The sequence below is a fragment of the Coregonus lavaretus genome (genome assembly GCF_964263955.1).
Source record: "Coregonus lavaretus genome assembly, chromosome: 8".
Taxonomy (NCBI): Eukaryota; Metazoa; Chordata; class Actinopteri; order Salmoniformes; family Salmonidae; genus Coregonus; species Coregonus lavaretus.
Window position 1 is genome coordinate 7,743,129 of NC_139995.1, and position 22,897 is coordinate 7,766,025.

At 41.4% G+C, this 22,897-nt stretch overlaps 1 protein-coding gene across 2 annotated transcripts in view; it reads right to left on the reverse strand.

Moving 5' to 3' along the window:
- The window catches only part of LOC311133585 (SRSF protein kinase 1-like), a 67,224-nt gene extending 46,586 nt beyond the window's left edge, over window positions 1-20,638 (reverse strand). For both annotated transcript variants that reach the window (XM_084167101.1, XM_084167100.1), the window contains exons 1-2: window positions 20,541-20,638; window positions 19,751-19,805 (exon numbers count right to left, since the gene is read on the reverse strand). In XM_084167101.1, the coding sequence (XP_084023227.1) occupies window positions 19,751-19,805; window positions 20,541-20,553 (68 nt within the window). In that variant the 5' untranslated portion in view covers window positions 20,554-20,638. The remainder of the gene's footprint in view (window positions 1-19,750; window positions 19,806-20,540) is intronic.
- Between the last annotated feature and the right edge of the window lie 2,259 nt (window positions 20,639-22,897).

The window sequence follows — 22,897 nt, forward strand, 5'->3', positions numbered from 1 at the left end:
ACCAGAGAAGGCCCAAGCGCGCTTATGGGGAGAAAAAGCACAGTCAGAACAGAAACCGGAGCAACTATCCACCGCAGCCCTATCCAGAACATCTGATGCAATAGACCACAGACAATTACCTGCACTTTATAGCCTATTTTTCACTGACTTTCTTCACACCTGCTTCTCAATAGACTTTTTGCACTGACTTCCACTCACCCACCCACAACCACTTGCTGTTACTATTTATTATTTTTAATATAAGCTGGTCAAACATGTCTAGTACATATCATAATCTTTACTGTATATTCTTATGCGTTTCTATTTTCAAACATTACCTTATTTTTACTACTCTTTATTACTTAGGGTTCTTTTTAATTATACATTTCTTGATAGTGTATTTTTTTTCTAAATGTGTATTGCACTGTTGAGGAGAGGGGGGAGCAATACAGTGCACATCATTTTTTGGTATTTCGTTTTAATGTTATTTAATTACTTATTTTTGGAAGGGGTTTGAGAATATTTTTTTATTTATGTCTTATGTTATCTTGCACACTTTTTATTTAATGAGATGCTGTATATTATAATTTGACTTTTAAACTCTTTGGAAAAATAAAAGCATGTTTATATAGTAAACACTTGGATTTTCCTTGATTTGGTGACAGAATAAGTTACCACAGTACGAGTCATAATACCCATAAAACCTAGTGGTCAAACATGGAAACGGTTACAATAGTTTTTCCACCCTTGTTTTTTCTCCATAGGGGACTTTAGAAACACTTCAAATACTGAGGGATGCAAACTGGTGAGGGTTTTTTTGCACTGAAAACACAAAAAATCCCGGCTAGGCTAATTTCTAGTGGCTTTTAGGCTGGGTCCCTTCTTGAAATGCAGGTTTTAACTGTGTAATAATTAAACAACAAAGAATATGATCTACATGATCAGTCTCTGTGTGTAAAATAAAAAGTGGTTCAAGTGAACCTAACTCATACCTACACATTTTAAGGAAAGCAATCCAATGTTTTGTTGCCTACACTTGACTGAAAATGACACTCAAGACCACAGAATTAACAATACATTACTATTGCAGTTAGCCATTACAGCCTTTATAATAGAACGCTTGTGACAACACACACACACATCTAAATATTGTAATTGGGGAAAAAATCTTAAAGTAGAAATAGAATGAAACAAACAGCCATTCTATTTTTGCTCTATTATAGTGGCCACTATAGTAGACATCGATCAAGTGCAAAAGGCAACAATAACCTTCACTGAGTAAAAAATTAAATAATCCCCCCTCAAATCACACCAGTGTTACATATGTCAAGTTCAACACAACAAAAGCAATAGCTTTGGGCTACACTGCGCGTTATTACATTGTACACTTCTGCCTGTGTACATCTGTTCTACAATGTGCCAGCAGAGCATGAGACCCTTTGTTGGCATAATTGATCTCTTTCAAGCAAAGAGTACACCTGCCATACCCCTTTTTATCCACCGTATTGAAAAAGTGAGAAAGTGTGTGGTGTTCCTTTCACCTCTATAGTGGCATCCAGCTTAAGCCAGGCCCAGCTCCAACTACACTTGATCCCTGAATCCACTTGTTTAACAAGCAACGCCTCATTTTCACCTAATTCTCTCAGTCTGAAAATTAACCACAGAGGGAAAACATTAGTTCATAGATAGTAGTTAGTTCGTTAGCTAGCTAACTAGTGAACATTTCACACAGATTGCCAGGGTCCAGTGAGCAACTAATGTTATAGCTTGAGGAACGGCAAGGAGTCATATACCAGTTAATACTATACAGCCAATTGGTTCCTCGAGCTAACGTTACTAATGTTACCTCATCTGACTATGTAACGTTAGCTAGCTAGTTGTCTGATTTTGTTAACCAGCTAATATTCACACCGTAAACTCAATTATTTGATCAGCTAAATGTTGCTCAACATTTCTCTGGCTAGCTAACGTAGAATTCGATCCAGCTAGCAAGATACTTAACGCTAACAATTCTTGCCAGTTGTTTTTCGTACGCTTCATCACCTCTGTACGCTTTATCACCTCTGTTTCCAGGCTTCTCACCTACCTCTTCGTTGTTGTTCAGGGGACGCACTGCTGCTGTAACTGGCAAACTGCCTTTCCACTCTCCGCTGGCTTTCCAGAGCGCGTGCTGATACTGTAACTCACAAGTTGGCTGTCTTTTCAGTTGCGTGCTGCATTCTGTTATGTGAACGATTGGCTGAGCCCAGGCTCGAACCTTGGATACAGACAGTATTGCTCCAAATGTGCATCACTCATTCGCTTACAGCCAGTAGTGATTATAACACGCATATTAGACCCCACCATCCCCCCAAAAAATTTTTGGGATGGAAACGTGCGTGACGTTTTGATAAGTGTAAATCTCTTTCGGTCAAGGTGACTTTCATAAATATATTCGCCATAATTTACCCCCCAAAAATGAAATGCTAATTAGCTGTTAATGTGGCTATCATACATAAAAATACAAATGCCTGTCTCAAGCTTCACGTCACTCACCAGGAGGGCCATAATGATGTGATGGAAATGTTTAATGTTTGTGCTTTTCTAATAACCAATTTCTGTGTTCATGCAAGTGACTGATTGAACGAATCCTCACTATCAGTATCTGCAATTTGGCCGTACGCCCAGAACCTTGTTTTGAGAAAGAGATATCTCAATTTCAAGGTCTCAGCTTAGAGAGAAGAAGCCATGTGAGGTATTGGTCTGTCACATGCATGACCCAGTATTGGTCGGTCACATGAATGAAGCAAACTTTAATTATGAATGAATTATGAATAAGATAAATCATGCAAATATTAACTTGTCTGTATATAAGAGAACTAACGGGACTGCCCCGGGAAGAGCTCCTGATCGACATTTGTACTTGGTGCATTGAGTTGGTTGGAACCACTCCAGCACGCTGATAATAAATAATTATTTATTTCAGATTGACTTAAGAGTGTCCCTGTGTAGAATTTCCACGACAATAATCTGGACGAGACTGCCGAATCGAGGCAAAAGGTAACAATCTCTGGATTAACTAATGTTAGCTCAATTTAGTAATGAATAAATTGCTTACATTTGTTTAAATTGACAATTATGTGAACTGTCTTGGGCAAGTTTAAAATGTACACAATGCCTGTTATCTAGAGTGTTAGCTCATGGTTAGCTAGCTAGTTAGCAACATTAGCCTGGCTAGATAGCTACAATATCTATTTGTCAAGCCATTTAAATGCATTAAAAATTCCTGACTAGTTTAGCTTTTTTGGCTTTTATAAACTAACAGTCTAGCTTGCTAGTTAACTAGCTAACTAACTTAGATATTGAAGCTTGGCATTCTTGATAATGTTTGCTTGATTTTTGGTGAGGGGTGGGTAGCCTACTTTAAGTAGCCTACTACTTGACTTGTAGCTACTCTAGCTAGCTGTACTATTTTGGTCTGTTTTTATTTAGGTTTCAGAAATGGACTGATTAACATCTCGAGTCAACAGTGTGCTTACTTTACTGCGGGAAGACATTTATGTGTGTGCTGTTACCCTCTGGACAGCAGATCATTAGTATAGGTAGTAGGCAAGGTTATGTAACCTTACTTAGTCCTACTTCCTACGGTGGGTTTTAAATTAATTGGTATTCACAGGCTTGTTTTTAGGTTTTTGGAGGTAGAATTGTCATGTTATTGATGCCAAATTACAAACCATATTTTCACCTTCTCTATTCCAGAACCAATGGGTGTGCAAGAGTCTTATCACCTCTCAACTAGGTAAGCTGTTTCAAACTGGAACACTATTCTCCTACTTTGGTCCGTTTGTTATTGCAGGAAGACTGCAGCCAAGGCAGCATTGGTCTACACCTGCCCTGTCTGTCGGGTGAGTAGTATTGGTTGGTACTGTATGTGCCTTTACGTTTCTTTCCATGTGTAGGCTATTGTACTGGCCTGTGTGGTAGAGTCTTTCATATGTGTAGTAGTTTGTTGCATCTTTATTGCTTAGTTTATCATGTGTCAACTTTGAATTCAATCTAAGCCACAGATTGCTAACTTCCTCCATTTTAAACTTAACCTTTATAGACGCAGACCCGAAGACATTTAAGCAGCACTTTGTGGTCCTCTGTAGCTCAGCTGGTAGAGCACGGCGCTTGTAACGCCAAGGTAGTGGGTTCGATCCCCGGGACCACCCATACACAAAAATGTATGCACGCATGACTGTAAGTCGCTTTGGATAAAAGCATCTGCTAAATGGCATATTATATTATATTACTTTGAGAGCAAGCATGGAAGTCTCCAGTGCTTCCAGTACTGGTTGTTGTGCAGGCCTAAATGACCACACACACTCAAAATGGAGCTACAGCTGGTGTAAGATTCTTCCATCATTCACATAGTGCAAACCACCATGTCAACAAAATGCTGTCCTCAATGCTTAAGATGTATTGTGAATGGCTCAATTTGTGGAAATGCTGTGATCACTCATCTTCAATTTTCGCCTAAAATGACATACCCAAATCTAACTGCCTGTAGCTCAGGACCTGAAGTAAGGATATGCATATTCTTGATATCATTTGAAAGGAAATACTTTGAAGTTTATGGAAATGTGAAATTAATGTAGGAGAATATAACACATTAGATCTGGTAAAAGATAATACAAATAAAAAAACATGTGTCTTCTATTTTCTTTTGTTGTAGCATCATCTTTGAAATGCAAGAGAAAGGCCAGACAGTGATCTAGGATTCTAGATGTTATTTAATTGTGTGCACCAGATGGCAGCAGTGTGTGTGCAAAGTTTCAGACTGATTCAGTGAAGCATTACATTACTACACAATACTTTGTATCAAGTCTACCAGCAGTTTTCCCAAATTGGTTTTCAAGTACATAACTATAGAGAACATACAAAAATGCTATGGTAATAAAAGATGTAAGTTTGCACACTCCCAGGAATGTCATAAATGATCGATCATTAGCTTCCCTACAGAAAATACACTAACCTTCACACATCTTGATGGCCGTGCTGGATGGGTGTGGAGTCAGATCAAACTGTAGAACCCAGTTCCTACATTTGAACATAAAGTGATTTTTCAAACAAAACAACATTGCATTTTATCTCTGGGACCCTCAGGACGACAAATCAGAGCAAGATTACTGAATGTAAGTACATTATTACCCTTCAGAGGTGAATGTACCAAACCAGTTGCCGTCTTAAGTGTTTTGTTGTTGTGCACTATCCTCAAACAATAGCGTGGTATTTTTTAGCTGTAATAAGCTACTGTAAAATTGAACACTGCAGTTAGATTAACATGAATTTAAGCTTTCTGCCCATATAAGACATGTCTTTGTCCCGGAAAGTTGACTGTTATTTACAGCCCCATTCTAGTCACATAATGCATATTGAGCAACAACCGTCCCGTATAAGGGACACCAATCCCGTAGAGGTAGTCTTTAATGTTGTGATTCACAGGCACACGATGACCACAATTTGAATGCTGTAACTGGGACAGAATGATGTTGAGGGACACACACCGAGACCCCGAGAATGACTGGACATGGGCCGGATATTTGTGAGAACGACCTAAAAAAGGGGTGCAGAAGCGCCCCAGCACCCCATTTTATGTTTATTCCATGGCCAACCATCCCTCTAGCTACCGCTTATTCCACACTATGCCTTTAATGCCCCATGGTCCCTCAACTTCGGACACTTTGGAACGCCATCTTATCTCAATAAACATACCCTACCTTCACCTATTTTCCCTATGCTGCTTCCTTCACTTGCTCTTCTGATTTGATCAAATGTAGACTCAGTAACACGTTTAAAAAGTGTAGTGGTGTACTGTTTTTGCTACCTTTTTTCCACCTGTTTAATGCTGTCCTCCTACTTATTCTGGGGTTCAGACTGAACACAGTGTTAAATGTGATGCTCACAATTGACAGCAGCAACATGGACCTGTTCAATTGACAAGAAGGGTGTTGATATAGCTGCGTTTAGGCATGGCTTCCTTGTTTTGTGTCTGTTAAGTGTTTCTCATTCTGCTGGAGTTGACCTAACCTAGTATTTTATATTAAACCTACCCTTACACATCCAGTTGTTTCTCCATTTGTCACTCACCTACCAAACACCACAATATGCTGTTTTACATTTTGTGTTGTGCTGGTCTAATTCTTAAAATGGAAAAGCAGAAGAATCTGTGCGCTCTCAGATAGTAATAATAGTTCATATGGTGCTCTTCGATGTCCCAGGTTTGTGGCATTGATTAATAAATAATATAATATTTACTTCAAGTCAGATGTTTATATGTTATGTATAAAAGGCATATGTATGCATTGTTTACCATTTTGATTTCTTCAAAACAATGTAATTGTTGGAGTTCAGGTGTTTGACGTGATTGATGTGTGACTAGGTGCATTGTCAAATAAATATGCTTATTCATTAATGATTATGGATACATTCTGCAATTAGTTCATCTGGCTTTGAATCTGCAACAGAACATGTCAACAAGGTAGTTCTGAATTGCTTTAATACAGCAGTGCATTCTGACACCATGAATTGAAATAGATTTCACCTTGTTCATATACAGTAGTTGGCAGAAATGATAAGGGTTTAAATATAGACCTCCACTGGCTGAAGGAGAAACAAAAAAAAAACAAAGGATCTGGTACCTAGCTAGCTTCTTTGCAAAAAACTAGCCTAGTATTTATGGCACATTGTAAATATCTGACTGCTACTAGGATAGTATTCTGTACAGGACACTAGGCCAAATGTATAAATACGTCAAGAAATATTAGTTAAATAAAATATAGAACGGTAAATGAAACTGTTAAATATATCTTTCATTTTGGATCAAGGTAGCTGGTAGCTAGCTAGCTGACAGCAAATTTGTCAGCTAGAGATGACATGTAGGAGCTTGCAGGGATTTGTAGTCTTGCATGATGTCTACTTTGATGCCAATTAGCATTTTCGCATCTGAAAGTAAATAGAGCCGAATATATTGATAAAAGTCACCTTGTCCGAGAGAGATTTACATGGTTATCAAAACTTTACGCCAGGGAAAGCCTACATGAAACACAGACCTTGTTTGAAGTGGTTCTAAAATCCTCTACGTGAAAAATGAATGGTGAAAAAACGATTTGAACAATTTCCATGCGTGTCAATGCAATAGAATCCTACGCCGATGCGTTCTGCCTACAACAAAATATCAATCACAATTCCCACAGTAAAGGGAAACGTTGATAGTGTCAACTATTTGTAAGTCGCTCTGGATAAGAGCATCTGCTAAATGATGTAAATGTAAACTCTAGAAAGTTGAGTGTGCTTCAATATTAGCACCCAGTAGCACGTGTGTGTGTGTGTGTGTGTGTGTGTGTGTGTGGGGGGGGGGGGGGGGTCGGAATACTTAATGGCATGTCTCAGGCTGGACGCGTCGGCATTCAGGATCTTTAGTCCCCACAGAGTGTTAACATCAAGTTCCCCTTATCCTACAGTCGGTGGAGAAACCAACTTGAGTGTTCAGGGATACAACACTTATTTTCTTCCGACTGGCATGGAAGTGCCTAGAGTCTTCAGAGGTGTGAGGATGATTAGGAGACTAAAACAAGGATATTTGGTGCAGTGGTGGGCGCCCTGAGAAGAGCTACAGAAGTACAACACCTCAGCAGAAACTCTGAAAGCAATATTCTGAGGATGCTGACTGATCTTAAAATGCCCAGTACAGCTCAAAAACTAGATTTTCCTGTTTTATCCATACACACATATATACATATATATATATATATATATATATATATATATATATATATATATATATATATATATATATACACACACACACACACACAAAAGTAGTGGATTCGGCTATTTTAGCCACTCCCGTGGCTGATAGGTGTATAAGATCGAGCACACAGCCATGCAATCTCCATAGACTAAAGAAGAATGGCCTTACTGAAGAGCTTAGTTACTTTCAACGTGGCACCGTCATAGGATGCCACCTTTCCAACAAGTCAGTTCGTAAAATGTCTGCCCTGCTAGAGCTGCCCTGGTCAACTAAGTGCTGATATTGTGAAGAAACATCTAGGAGCAACAACGGGTCAGCCACGAAGTGGTAGGCCACACAAGCTCACAGAAAGGGACCACCAAGTGCTGAAGCATGTAGCGCGTTTTAAAAAATCTGTCCTCGGTTGAAACACTCACTATCGAGTTCCAAACTGCCTCTGGAAGCAAATGTCACCACAATAACTGTTCATCGGGAGCTTCATGAAATGGGTTTCCATGGCTGAGCAGCCGCACACAAGCCTAAGATCACCATGTGCAATGCAAAGTGTCGGCTGGAGTGGTGTAAAGCTCGCCGCAATTGGACTCTGGAGCAGTGGAAACGCATTCTCTGGAGTGATAAATCACGCTTCACCATCTGCCAGTACAACGGACAAATCTGGGTTTGGCGTATGCCAGGAGAACGCTACCTGCCCGAATGCATAGTGCCAACTGTAAAGTTTGGTGGGGGAGGAATAATGGTCTGGGGCTGTTTTTCATGGTTTGGGCTAGGCCCCTTAGCTCCAGTGAAGAGATATCTTAACGCTACAGCATACACTGACATTCAAGATGATTCTGTGCTTCCAACTTTATGGCAACAGTTTGGGGAAGGCCCTTACCTGTTTCAGCATGACAAGGCCCCCGTGCACAAAGGGAGGTCCATACAGAAACGGTTTGTCGAGATCGGTGTGGAAGAACTTGACTGGCCTGCACAGAGCCCTGACCTCAACCTATCGAACACCTTTGGGATGAATTGGAACGCCGACTGCGAGCCAGGCCTAATCGCCCATCATCAGTGCCCGACCTCACTAATGCTTGTGACTGAATGGAAGCAAGTCCCTGCAGCAATGTTCCAACATCTAGTGTAAAGCCTTCCCAGAATAGTGGAGGCTGTTGTAGTAGCAAAGTGGGACCAACTCCATATTAATACCCATGATTTTGGAATGAGATGTTCGACGAGCAGGTTTCCATATACTTTTGGTCATGTAGTGTATTTCCACACTATGAACTTGGAATAGTAGTGTGAAATTACAAAAATTATAATGCCCTGTTAGGGTAAGAGCTGTTTGAAAAGACCTCTTGAAATTTCTGCCTGCTTTGGTGGGATGGAGTTGTAGACTGCCTGGTGAGTGGCGCAGTGAGTGGAACTCCTGAGTGGCGCAGTGGTCTAAGGCACTGCATCGCAGTGCTAACTGTGCCACTAGAGATTCTGGTTCGAATCCAGGCTCTGTCGCAGCCGGCCGCGACCGGGAGACTCATGGGCGGCGCACAATTGGCCCAGCGTCGTCCAGGGTAGGGGAGGGAATGGCCGGCAGGGATGTAGCTCAGTTGATAGAGCATGGTGTTTGCAACGCCAGGGTTGTGGGTTCGATTCCCACGGGGGGCCAGTATAAACAAATATGTATTCACTAACTGTAAGTCGCTCTGGATAAGAGCGTCTGCTAAATGACTAAAATGTAAAATGTAAATGTAATGGTGACATCACCAGGCGGTAAATTAGTTAATACTCCAAACCTTCCTGCCAATAACAACAAGTTCTCAGATTTCCCTTCCCCACTCAGACAACTCCCAGACAGTCCTAGCAAAATTATTGCTCGAGAAATTGCTCTTTGCTAAGAAGCTATTTTTGTTTATTTTCGACAATTTTCATTGAAAACAATCAAAGTATGGTTCTTAATTGTAAAAACGGCTGCATTGGACCTTTAACTTCAGGCAGGAAAAACAAACACCAGAATGTGACTTGCCAGCTAGACTAAGAGGAGGCCTTTTCTTAATTTCCTACGCCTGCCTGGTCCACTCACAATCAGCCAGTTAGTCAATCAGTCAGTCAGTGAGACAGTCAGTCGGTAAAAAAACAGTTATCTTACAACAGTAGTTCTGTAGCCATCTATCTGCACACACACATACAGTCTGTAGTGCTCCTTCCCCACCCCCTTCCATCCCTTCTCCTTTTTTTATTTCACCTTTATTTAACCAGGTAAGCCAGTTGAGAACAAGTTCACATTTACAACTGCGACCTGGCCAAGATAAAGCAAAGCAGTGCAATAAAAACAACACAGAGTTACATATGGGGTAAAACAAAACAAAGTCAAAAATACAACAGAAAATATATATACAGTGTGTGCAAATGTAGCAAGTTATGGAGGTAAGGCAATAAACAGGCTATAGTGCAAAATAATTACAATTAGAATTAACACTGGAATGATAGATGTGCAAGAGATGATGTGCAAATAGATACACTGGGGTGCAAATGAGCAAAATAAATAACAATATAGGGATGAGGTAGTCGGGTGGGCTAATTTCAGATGGGCTGTGTACAGGTGCAGTGATCGGTAAGGTGCTCTGACAACTGATGCTTAAAGTTAGTGAGGGAGATAAGAGTCTCCAGCTTCAGAGATTTTTGCATTTCGTTCCAGTCATTGGCAGCAGAGAACTGGAAGGAATGGCGGCCAAAGAAGGTGTTGGCTTTGGGGATGACCAGTGAGATATACCTGCTGGAGCGTATACTACGGGTGGGTGTTGCTATGGTGACCAATGAGCTAAGATAAGGCAGGGATTTGCCTAGCAGTGATTTATAGATGGCCTGGAGCCAGTGGGTTTGACGATGAACATGTAATGAGGACCAGCCAACAAGAGCGTACAGGTCACAGAAGAAGAGTGTACGGTGGGTACGGTGGTAATTCGAAATGGTCGGTGATCTGTTTGTTAACTTGGCTTTCAAAAACTTTCGAAAGGCAGGGCAGGATGGATATAGGTCTGTAAAAGTTTGGATCTAGAGTGTCACCACCTTTGAAGAGGGGGATGACCGCGGCAGCTTTCCAATCTCTGGGGGATCTCAGACGTTACGAAAGAGAGGTTGAACAGGCTAGTAATAGGGGTTGCGACAATTTTGGCGGCTAGTTTTAGAAAGGGTCCAGATTGTCTAGCCCAGCTGATTTGTAGGGGTCCAGATTGTGCAGCTCTTTCAGAACATCAGCTGTCTGAATTTGTGTGAAGGAGAAGCGGAGGGGGCATGGGCAAGTTGCAGCGGAGGGTGCAGAGCTGTTGGCCGGGGTAGTGGTAGCCAGGTGGAACGCATGGCCAGCCGTAGCAAAATGCTTGTTGAAATTCTCGATGATTGTAGATTTATCAGTGGTGATAGTGTTTCCTAGCCTATGTGCAGTGGGCAGCTGGGAGGAAGTGCTCTTATTCTCCATGGACTTTAGTGTCCCAAAGCTTTTTGGAGTTAGTGCTACAGGATGCAAATGTCTGTTTGAAAAAGTTAGCCTTTGCTTTCCTAACTGCTTGTAGGATGGCCGGGGTGTCAAGCATATAATAATAATAATAATAATAATATGCCATTTAGCAGACGCTTTTATCCAAAGCGACTTACAGTCGTGCGTGCATACATTTTTTTGTGTATGGGTGGTCCCGGGGATCGAACCCACTACCTTGGCGTTACAAGCGCCGTGCTCTACCAGCTGAGCTACAGAGGACCACTATATCCCAGTTTAGGTCACCAAGCAGTACAAACTCTGAGGATAAATGGGGGGCAATCAATTCACATATGGTGTCCAGGGCACAGCTGGGGGCTGAGGGGGGTCTGTAGCAAGCGGCAACAGTGAGAGACTTATTTCTGGAAAGGTGGATTTTTAGAAGTAGAAGCTCAAACTGTTTGGGCACAGACCTGGATAGTATGATAGAGCTCTGCAGGCTCTCTCTACAGTAGATTGCAACTCCACCCCCTTTGGCAGTTCTATCTAGACGGAAAATGTTGTAGTTGGGGATGGACATTTCTGAATTTTTGGTGGCCTTCCTAAGCCAGGATTCAGACACTGCTAGAACGTCAGGGTTGGCGGAGTGTGCTAACGCAGTGAATAACTCAAACTTAGGGAGGAGGCTTCTGATATTAACATGCAAGAAACCAAGGCTTTTACGGTTACAGAAGTCAACAAATGATAGCGCCTGGGGAGTAGGAGTGATACTGGGGGCTGCAGGGCCTGAGTTAGCCTCTACATCACCAGAGGAACAGAGGAGGACTAGAATAAGGATACGGCTAAAGGCTTTAAGAACTGGTCTTCTAGTGCGTTGGGTACAGAGAATAAAGGGGGCAGATTTCCGGGCGATGTAGAAAAGATTCAGGGCATTATGTAGAGACAAGGATATGAGTACAGTGGAGGTAAACCTAAGCGTTGGGTAACAATGAAAGAGATGGCATCACTGGAGGCACCGATTGAGTCGGTCTCCGCGTATATGGGGGGTGGGACAAAGGAGCTATCTAAGGCAGGTTTAGCTGGGCTGGGGGATCTACAGTGAAATAGTACAATGACAAATAACCGAAACAGCAATAAGCAAACCATATTGACATGGGAGAGAGGCATAAAGCAATCACAGGTGTAATTTGAGAGAGCTAAGACAACAGCTGGTAATGGCGACACAGTTTGGGCTGAGGCTAAACATAAAACAGGATGCAGTACCGTAAAAAGGAACAGTCCAGCAGGCATCAGCTGTATAGCTGAGTTATCATAAGGTCCGGTGAACAGCAATAGGATAGTTCGGAGGTAGTTCGGGGGCTGCTAAAGCACTAGCGAGCAAGAGGCCACGGCTAGCGTGTGCTAGCGGGCCGGGGCTAGCAGATAGAATCTTCGTGGTCGACGTCGTAACGGGAAGCCTGTTGTAACCACATCAGACGATTTCGGCAGCAGACCAGTCGTGTTGGATCGGCGGGGCTCCGTGTCAACACTAGGTGGTCCCGTCCGGTTGACAGAGAGGTAGATAGCCAGGAGATGGGCCTGGCTCATCTCATGGGCCTGGCTCAAAGCTAGCTCAGGCTGATTAGCCAAACCACAACGGTAATTTTGTTGCAGCTAGCTGGTAGCGATGAATCCGGTGTTAAAAGTCCAGTGATTCAGTGATTCCTGCAGAAAAATGCAATGTTCTGGGTGAAATACCGCTAAATGTGGCTAATAGCAAGTAGCTAGTTAGCTGGCTAGCTAGTTTCAACTGGAGATTCTAGATAAAAGGTAAGTCAATAATAGAATCCGTTCCACATTGAGTGAGGCGGGTTGCAGGAAAGTATATTTTGTAGAAGGATGAAAAGTCTGATAGGGAAAACAGGGTATTTACAGGCTATTTACAGACACACGACTGCACTGCTACGCCATCTTGGATTCAAATCATGTCCTAACTAACTCTCTCTCATTGCTGGGGGCTCTCTGCAGTCCAACACACACACACACACACACACACACACACTCACTCACTACAGGAAGAAATAGATTACATAATGAGCAGGAGCAGCGGCTATGCAGACAGAGCGAGAGCGGAAAATGGAGCAGAGAATTACAGTGTGTTAGAAAAACACTGCAGTAACATACAGTCCATTGCCCTGGATAATACAACTGGAACTGACTGGTCTTCCCTTTATAAATCTGTAGGACAATGGTTACGATTGGGAGGCAGGGAATAAACTAGATCAGGGGTTCCCAACCTAGGGGTCAAGGCCCCATAGGGGGTGTCAACATTTGGTGGAAGGGCGGGCCGGGGCTAGCAGATGGAATCTTCGTGGTCGACGTCGTAAAAGGAAGCCTGTTGTAACCACATCAGACGATTTCGTCGGCAGACCAGTCGTGTTGCATCGGCGGGGCTCCATGTCAACACTAGGTGGTCCCGTCCGGTTGACAGAGAGGTAGATAGCCGGGAGATGGGCCTGGCTCATCTCATGGGCCTGGCTCAAAGCTAGCTCAGGCTGATTAGCGGTTTTGGAGCAGTAGCTTCTTCCTTGCTAAGCGGCCTTTCAGGTTATGTCGATATAGGACTCGTTTCACTGTGGATATAGATCATTTGTACCCGTTTCCTCCAGCATCTTCACAGGGTCCTTTGCTGTTGTTCTGGGATTGATTTGCACTTTTCGCACCTAAGTACATTCATCTCTAAGAGACAGAACGGGACTCCTCCTGAGCTGTATGACCGCTGCGTGGTGTTTATACTTGCGTACTATTGTTTGTACAGATGAACGTGGTACCTTCAGTTTGGAAAGTGCTCCCAAGGATGAACCAGACTTGTGGAGGTCTATAATTTTTTTTCTGAGGTCTTGGCTGATTTCTTTTGATTTTCCCATGATGTCAAGCAAAGAGGCACTGAGTTTGAAGGTAGTCCTTGAAATACATCCACAGGTACACCTCCAATTGACTCAAATGATGTCAATTAGCCTATCAGAAGCTTCTAAAGCCATGACATAATTTTCTTGAATTTTCCAAGCTGTTTAAAGCCACAGTCAACTTAGTGTATGTAAACCTCTGACCCACTGGAATTGTGATACAGTGAATTATAAGTGAAATAATCTGTCTGTAAACAATTGTTGGTAAAATTACTTGTGTCATGCACAAAGTAGATGTCCTAACCGACTTGACAAAACTATAGTTTATTAACAATACATTTTTGGAGTGGTTGAAAAACGAGTTTTAATGACTTAATGAGTTTTAATGACAAACTCAAGCAAAGAGGCACTGAGTTTGAAGGTAGTCCTTGAAATACATCCACAGGTACACCTCCAATTGACTCAAATGATGTCAATTAGCCTATCAGAAGCTTCTAAAGCCATGACATCATTTTCTTGAATTTTCCAAGCTGTTTAAAGCCACAGTCAACTTAGTGTATGTAAACCTCTGACCCACTGAAATTGTGATACAGTGAATTATAAGTGAAATAATCTGTCTGTAAACAATTGTTGGTAAAATTACTTGTGTCTTGCACAAAGTATTATTAACAAGAAATTTTTGGAGTGGTTGAAAAAACGAGTTTTAATGACTCCAACCTAAGTGTATGTAAACTTCCGACTTAAACTGTATACTGAGATCATGTGATACTTAAAGTCCACCTATGTGCAATCTAACTAATTATGTGACTTATGAAGGTAATTGGTTGCACCAGATCATATTTAGGGGCTTCATAGCAAAGGGGGTGAATACATTTTCATTCAATTCATTTTTTAGCATTTCTTGAAACAAGTTATTTTCACCAATTTGGACTATTTTGTGTATGTCCATTACATGAAATCCAAATAAAAATCAATTTAAATTACAGGTTGTAATGCAACAAAATAGGAAAAACTCTAAGGGGGATGAATACTTTTGCAAGGCACTGTATATAACTTTTGGTACAATTCACATTTGTTTTTACCTATTTAAAATTATGCATAAATCCACAATGCTTTAGGCTAGAAATTAGCAGAAAATGCTAGAGGAAGAGGCGACTGATGCACATGGGAATATGTTTGGTTTGTCTCCATGACATTCAGAATCTGAGCTACGAACTTCTAAAGTTCAGGAGAAATTGGACAATGCTTGGGAAGTAATCTTATACAATGTGTGACAGTCGCTATCAATTGATCTATTCTCTTTCTGTAATATGTATAATTTTATAGAAAACAAAACATTTAGTTGCGGAATAACATTTGGGGAAATCGGGTCTAGAATTTATTTTCCTTATCCATTATTATTAAAAGTGAAATATGCAGAAATCGCTCTGCCATATCATGGTTGCTAAAATTCTAATATATTGCCTAATTTCAGTTTGTGACAAAAGAAGCAGTGTAGAGAATCATTGTACCATCTAAACCACTGAAATATATTTTCAATAAACTAAAATATTGTATTTTCAGCCGTTTGAAGCTGGTGTACAAAACCGAAAGTTAGACGCAAAAAAACAAACTTAAGCATGGGAAGCATAGAAATAGCGCACATAGAACAGATATACCGATTCTTAGACTTGCTTTCAATGACAATGACAGATCTATAACTCATATTTCTATGTAAATTCGGTCAGGTTGCCCAAAAAGTTACATATTGCAGCTTTAGAGTTGTTAAACTATGTAGAATTGCATGAAATGAGCTTTCAAAACAACAGCATTTTCTTAGGTCCCTCTAATTAAACAAATTCAAGCTGGTGGTGTATTTAATATAGGCGCTCAATAAACAACGGGGAGAGGGGTGAAAAAAAAGAAAGAGCGAGCAAGGGAAATAATCATGATATCATTCTGCCAGGTAGGCATAGGCCACTTTGTGGAAAGATCCACCCATTTAATGTTTTCATATGACGCACAACGCATCATACCGGCTTTATTTCTGCCTGCTTGAACGGTGAATACCTATTTAAATTAATATGTTATAAACAACTTACAGAATGCAAGAGAACAATGTAGACCTGTGGAGTGATGTCAGTCAACATCTGCAGCGTAATAAAAAATGAATGGAGTCATCAATAAGTCAGCTGTGCTGCACACACACAGAGATAAGGGATTGACATTAACTTTTTTTGCTTGTCTGAAAGTGAAGTCACTTGCCCCCCCCCCACCCACCCAACGGCAAGGAAGGTTTTGTTTTCTGTCTTATAATGCTTTGCTCAACTGTAGGGTTTGTTCAAATTTCTCATTTGATTTGTATATCTTGCTATTGTTTCTTTAATCTATCCCATATTTTTGGGTTATTCAAAAACAACTTAAAACTTTGAGATAGCCGAGAACGCCTATTAGATTCATTCATTGATTGATCATGAAATAGCGTGGCAGCAGAAATCTAGCATGCATTAAACTGAAAGAGTGGCTTAATAGGCCAAGTCATATTCATATCAAATGGAGAGAAAATAGAACATTTGGGCTTCTTTAACAATAAGACACCAGAGTGTCCGCTTTAAAAATAGACGTTGGCTATTGGCCCAGATCATCTGACATTTTAGAGAAAAAATAATAATATTCTGACCTGATATTTTGCGCTGCTTTGGTGAGACTCTTCGCTGTCTACATTGTTCTCTTGCTTTCTGTAAATATAACATTTATTGAAATAGGCTATAGCAAATAGGAATATAGGCAATTTACTCATGTCAACCATGCACTGCCCTGCCGGATCCAATTCTGATCGGAGTAATTGATAGTGATTTTTAAACTTGTCCATTCGGACAACTGAAATCTATATTCTGGTTGTCTGACTTTTTTTTTTTTTTATTGCCCCGGACAAGTCTTATTGTCGAGCCCTTCACACACACACACAGCGTCGATCTGCCACTCACTTGCACCGCAGGCCGGTGGCCAGCTTGACAACGGCGGAGTTGAGAGAGACGATCCAGTCGAGGAGCCACATGGCCCAGAGGCAGGAGGAGGCTCGGCGAGGCTAACCCAGGAACGGTGCTCTGATCTGGGGCTCGCTACACCACTCCCCTCTCCGGCTCTCCTCTGTACCACACCAGAACTGAACACACAGCGCAACTAATGCTAGTGAGCTACTGAGGCAGGAGAGAAAGCGTAAGTGAGCGAGGAAGAAAGAGAGAAGGGAGGGTGTGGAGGGATGAAGACTGGAAATAGAGAAGAGGGAGGGAAGGAGAGATGAGAGCAGGACTATGAGACAGGAGAAGGGAAGGAAAGTGCGTGAGAGCGCTGCAGGGGAAGTAAAAAACTGGAAGATTCTTCCCCAGTGTTGTGTAGATTGAGACTGGCACTGTTAGGCCATCTTAGGACAACCAAACACAGAGCCGGAGGACTGGAAGTGTGTATGTGTGTCTCGGTTTCCTTTAGCCTGTAATTTAAAGCGCTGATAAATAAAATTGCAGCTGGCCAAATTGTCCAGGAGAATAAATAAAATCCCATTGCGAAATAATGCTTTTGTGCCTATTCATTGATAGAAATACCAGTCGATGTAATTCCTTTGACCGGTCATGCTTATCGGTCTATTAGGTTAATTTGCATAATTTTGTGGAACGAAATTGGCGCTTGTGTATATTCGCTCTGTATCTTACACAGCATACAGATAGAGCCTTTGAGCAGAAAAACTGTCAGACAGCACGAGAGCTGCTGCTACAGCTCCTCAAACAGCTATTTCGTTGCTGCTGAAGTGGAATGTGCTTTTATTAGCCCAATCATTGTAACAATTCTAAATGTTAAAAACTGTTTTGATGGCCACGATTAAAAAAGAGCAACTATTTTTATTTCTCAAATGGTAATTGAAGCACGCTTCCCATTCAACATTCAAATGCATAGGCAACAGAAGGCAGGCTTCACTTTGCAATGAGCTGGAGGCAGTATGCATTTTGAAAACATATACTTATTTATTTCAAACCTGAACGTTTCACTACGTATTATGGAGGCATGTCTTACTTTGCTTCCAAGTAGCCTAGCCAAAATCCAACCATATCCGGAGGTAATTATTGAATAAAGACTTCCATATTGGTTTTCAAATCAACTTTCTTTCATTGTCCAGTAGATTGATGAGGAAAAACATTTATTTAAATCAATTTTAGAATAAGGCTGTAACGTAACAAAATGTGGAAAAAGTGAAGGGGTCTGAATGCCAAGGGTGTGCAAAGCTGTCATCAAGGCAAAGGGTGGCTACTTTGAAGATTCTAAAATATATTTTGATTTGTTTAACACTTTTTTGGTTACTACATGATTCCATATGTGTTATTTCATTGTTTTTATGTTTTCACTATTATTCTACAATGTAGAAAATAGTAAAAATAAAGAAAAACCCTTGAATGAGTAGGTGTGTCCAAACTTTTGACTGGTACTGTATATACCGTTCAAAGGTTAGGGGTCACTTTGTCCATTAAAATAACATCAAATTGATCAGAAATACAATGTAGACATTGTTAATGTTGTAAATGGCTATCGTAGCTGGAAACGGCTGATCTTTAATGGAATATCTACATAGGTGTACAGAGGCCCATTATCAGTGTTCCAATGGCACGTTGTGTTTGCTAATCCAAGTTTATCATTTTGAAAGGCTAATTGATCATTAGAAAACCCTTTTGCAATTATGCTTGCACAGCTGAAAACTGTTGTGCTGATTAAAGAAGCAATAAAACTGGCCTTCTTGAGACCAGTTCAGTATCTGGCGCATCAGCAAATTGTAGGTTCGATTACAGGCTCAAAATGGCCAGAAACAAAGAACTTTCTTCTGAAACTCGTCAGTCTATTCTTGTTCTGAGAAATGATGGCTATTCCATGCAAAATATTGCCAAGACACTGAAGATCTCGTACAACGCTGCGTACTACTCCCTTCACAGAACAGTGCAAACTGGCTCTAACCAGAATAGAAAGAGGAGTGGGCGGCCCCGGTGCACAACTGAGCAAGAGGACAAATACAATAGTGTCTAGTTTGAGAAACAGGCGCCTCACAGGTCCTCAACTGGCAGCTTCATTAAAAACCTTCTAGGCAGAGTTGCAAAGAAAAAGCCATATCTCAGACTTACCAATAAAAAGAAAAGATTAAGATGGGCAGTCTGAGATATGGCTTTTTCTTTGCAACTCAGCCTAGAAGGTCAGTATGCCAGAGTCACCTCTTCACTGTTGACGTTGAGACTGGTGTTTTGCGGGTACTATTTAATGAAGCTGCCAGTTGAGGACCAGTGAGGCCGCCCCTGAGGTAGTGAAGGAAGCCCCTTGACACTATTGAGATGCAGCCCTGGCCAAAACAATGGCATCAGGGCAACTTTCACTTCACATGTCAGTTATGTGAATGAGTCAACCACACACACCAGGATAAGGAATGCACTGAACGGACGACAGCAAAATTATGATTCTGTAGCATAATGAAAACCTAGTAACACCAGCCACCAACTGAAAGACTCCAATCAGACATATCTAACTGATAGCCAGGATCTAATGTTCATGGCAGTCGTGCACTGCCCAGACTGTAAAGTAAATTCGGTCATGCAGAGGAGCACTCTCTCGACAGTCCAAATGACTAACTAATAAAAGTTACTAGGTACTCACTTTTTGCCTGGTTTTTTCGTCTTTGTCCTTTTCTTCCTCGCCTGGAGTGCAATAACTGTCACGGGGTAGATGACAAAATAACATTATAATCATTTAACGTTAATTTGGCAGACTTTTTCATAACAGTCAGTATTAACGTTAACTAACATGTTGTGTATCAAGCTAACGTTAGCTAGCTAATATAATATTGGTAACTAGTTTTAGCGTAAACACCAGTGAGGCTTTTTACATAGTGAAAATGAGGGCTACAAAGTGGCTGCACACAAAGTTGCAATATGGAACTAGTTAGCCAGATAACGTTAACTGCTAAGATCTGCTAAATGACTAAAATGTAATGTAAATGTAAGATAGCTAGCGAGCAGGTGTTAAATGCTGAAATGGCCGGACTTAGTTAGGGTTAGTTAGCTACAAAATACAGGTATGTTTCTCACACGTGGGTTTTGTTTATTCAATTGCACAAACGAGTTTAATAATTAATCTGTTGATAAAATAATATCAGGATTATGTAGCTGTGACAATTCGAAGTTTATTTGGGCGCGTGCACTCAAGCGCTGTGAACATTTGCACCGCTAACTAGTGACGTTAGCTAGCAAGCTTTACAGCTCATGTTAGCTAGCATTACGTGCCTAGCTAGCTACAACGCGTGGTTCGCTATTGGCTAGTTCCACAAAAACTAACACGGCCTTGACAATTCCTTCAATAACAGTAATATGTCCAAAAATGTTGGAGCATTTATGTGCGCATTCACTGATAATATTAATTTATCATCCTTATTCTTTATGCAGATTACCTTTTCTTTCCATACTGTAAACGGGCCGGGGATGGAGTTCAAGCTGGAGTTGAGAGATATGTTTTCAGTGTAGTAGTCAGAGCGCAGGCGTCCCTTGGTCATTGCAAATATGGATTCTTGGGACGTCCATAACCTTAACCTGTGTCAGAGTATGTGAGCGGAGTTGAGCGCCTACCGCTGCAGGCTCACAGGGGGAAAAAACTGCCGCTCCATTCATTAAAATCATAACTTAACCAACACCAATCTATTTTTGTGACTACCAGGACCTCCTTGGGGGACATTTACATTTTTTGTCATTTAGCAGACGCTCTTATCCAGAGCGACTTACAGTTAGTGAATACATATTTTTTTTATACTGGCCCCCCGTGGGAATCGAACCCACAACCCTGGCGTTGCAAACGCCATGCTCTATCAACTGAGCTACATCCCTGCCGGCCATTCCCTCCCCTACCCTGGACGGCGCTGGGCCAATTGTGCGCCGCCCATGAGTCTCCCGGTCGCGGCGGCGACAGAGCCTGGAGGTCCCAAGGATTCTTGATAACACGGTTCGGCGTCCCCTTCCAGGGAAAACTTCACATACTTTCCCTCTTGACCACAGCCACAGGTGGTTGAGCCCCACCTTTTTAGCAAAAACAAAACATTTTTTTTTTGGCGGGGGTTGCCTGTTTTGCATGTTATTTTGGCATTAATACCTGTAACATATCAGTTTGCAAACAATGTAATTTTTTAAAAATATAATAATTGAGTTAATAAAGCCTCCATACAAACATGGTCTCTTTTTTGCTTTCTTGAGTAAGGCAGCTCCAAAATGCAGGTGTTTCAGCCTAGTTCAGTGCTTTCTGTGGTGGTGGGGCAGCCAGCGGAAAATAAGGAGCGTAGGGGTTGGTAATGTTCTCTAGTTGAGCCGTGATTGGCTCAGTGTTCTGTCATTTACATTTACATTTTAGTCATTTAGCAGACGCTCTTATCCAGAGCGACTTACAGGAGCAATTAGGGTTAAGTGCCTTGCTCAAGGGCACATCGACAGATTTTTCACCTAGTCGGTTCGGGGATTAGAACCAGCGACCTTTCGGTTACTGGCACAACGCTCTTAACCACTAAGCTACCTGCCGCTCATGGGGATACTACATCACTACTAAATCTAAGGGTAGAGCTCGAAAATTCAAGCCTCTTGGGTGCTGCCAACTACATCAATACTAAATCTAAGGGTAGAGCTCGAAAATTCAAGCCCCTTGGGTGCTGCCATAGAGTTAAAGTGCCCATCCAAGAAGGCTCAAGGTCATTGGCCACAGATAAAATGAGGTCAAATCACGTTATATCTACAGTAGCTTTGATTGGGCTGATCATGTCAACATCATACTTTCAAAATCTTAGCTAGCAGTCATCATCATGAATCAAGTCGACAATCTTCTGGCAAATCCTTTTTAATCCTTGTCATATGAAGAGAAATTATAGATAAACGTATCAGTGCTCATCGGCCATTGGACATAAACATTACACAACAAGTTGGAAATCGCAAATTCAACAATGAGTGGTTTAGAAAGAATCAGTGGCAAACTGCAAGCATTTCAAAGCAATCACTAGCCTGCTATTCAGTGCAGTGGGTGTGTGGTCCAAATTCTGGGTTTGGAAAATGGGTTTGGAAAAAAGCTTTTCCAAGCTTAAAATGATAAACATTCAACATTGGCCATGCTGTCAATCCAGCATGATTTCTGCCGCGCTCAAAACAACTGTTAACTCGGAACTGGGAAATCTGACTTCAGTGAGTTCAAGACAACTGGGAACTCGGGGAAAAAACGAGCTCCGACTGGGAAAATACGTTTTGAACGGTCATCCAACTCTGAATTATAAGTCGGGAATTCGGGCCTCTTTCTAGAGCTACGACCTGAAGATCACTGACGTCATCATGATTCAACCTTGTTTTTTTCAGAGTTCCCAGTTGTCTTGAAAGCACCATAAATCCAGAGAATGCCAGATTTTGATGACAAAATTTGCCCACAAAGGACCGTCGCACCACCTTCCTGTTCAAGTGAGCACAGCACAACAAGGTGAGTCCAAAAATGTATTGTATGCTGCTGCATAAATGATGTGATATGCCAGGGATATATGTATACTGTAGCTAAGAAAGTAATACTAAGTGTATGTTGTGTAGTAAGCTGTTAGTAGCCCATGTGCCTCACCCTAATAATTTGGTCTATTTTCCCCTCTTAATTTCGCCTACTGTTCTGACTTGGTGGTGCACATGTAGCATATAACCTGTTTTAGAGAAATGTTATCATCGAAAATTGTAAGAGCTTTCATTATTTGCTTATATGACCCCTTTATTTATCCTACGGTTCTGACTTGGTGTACAGGGA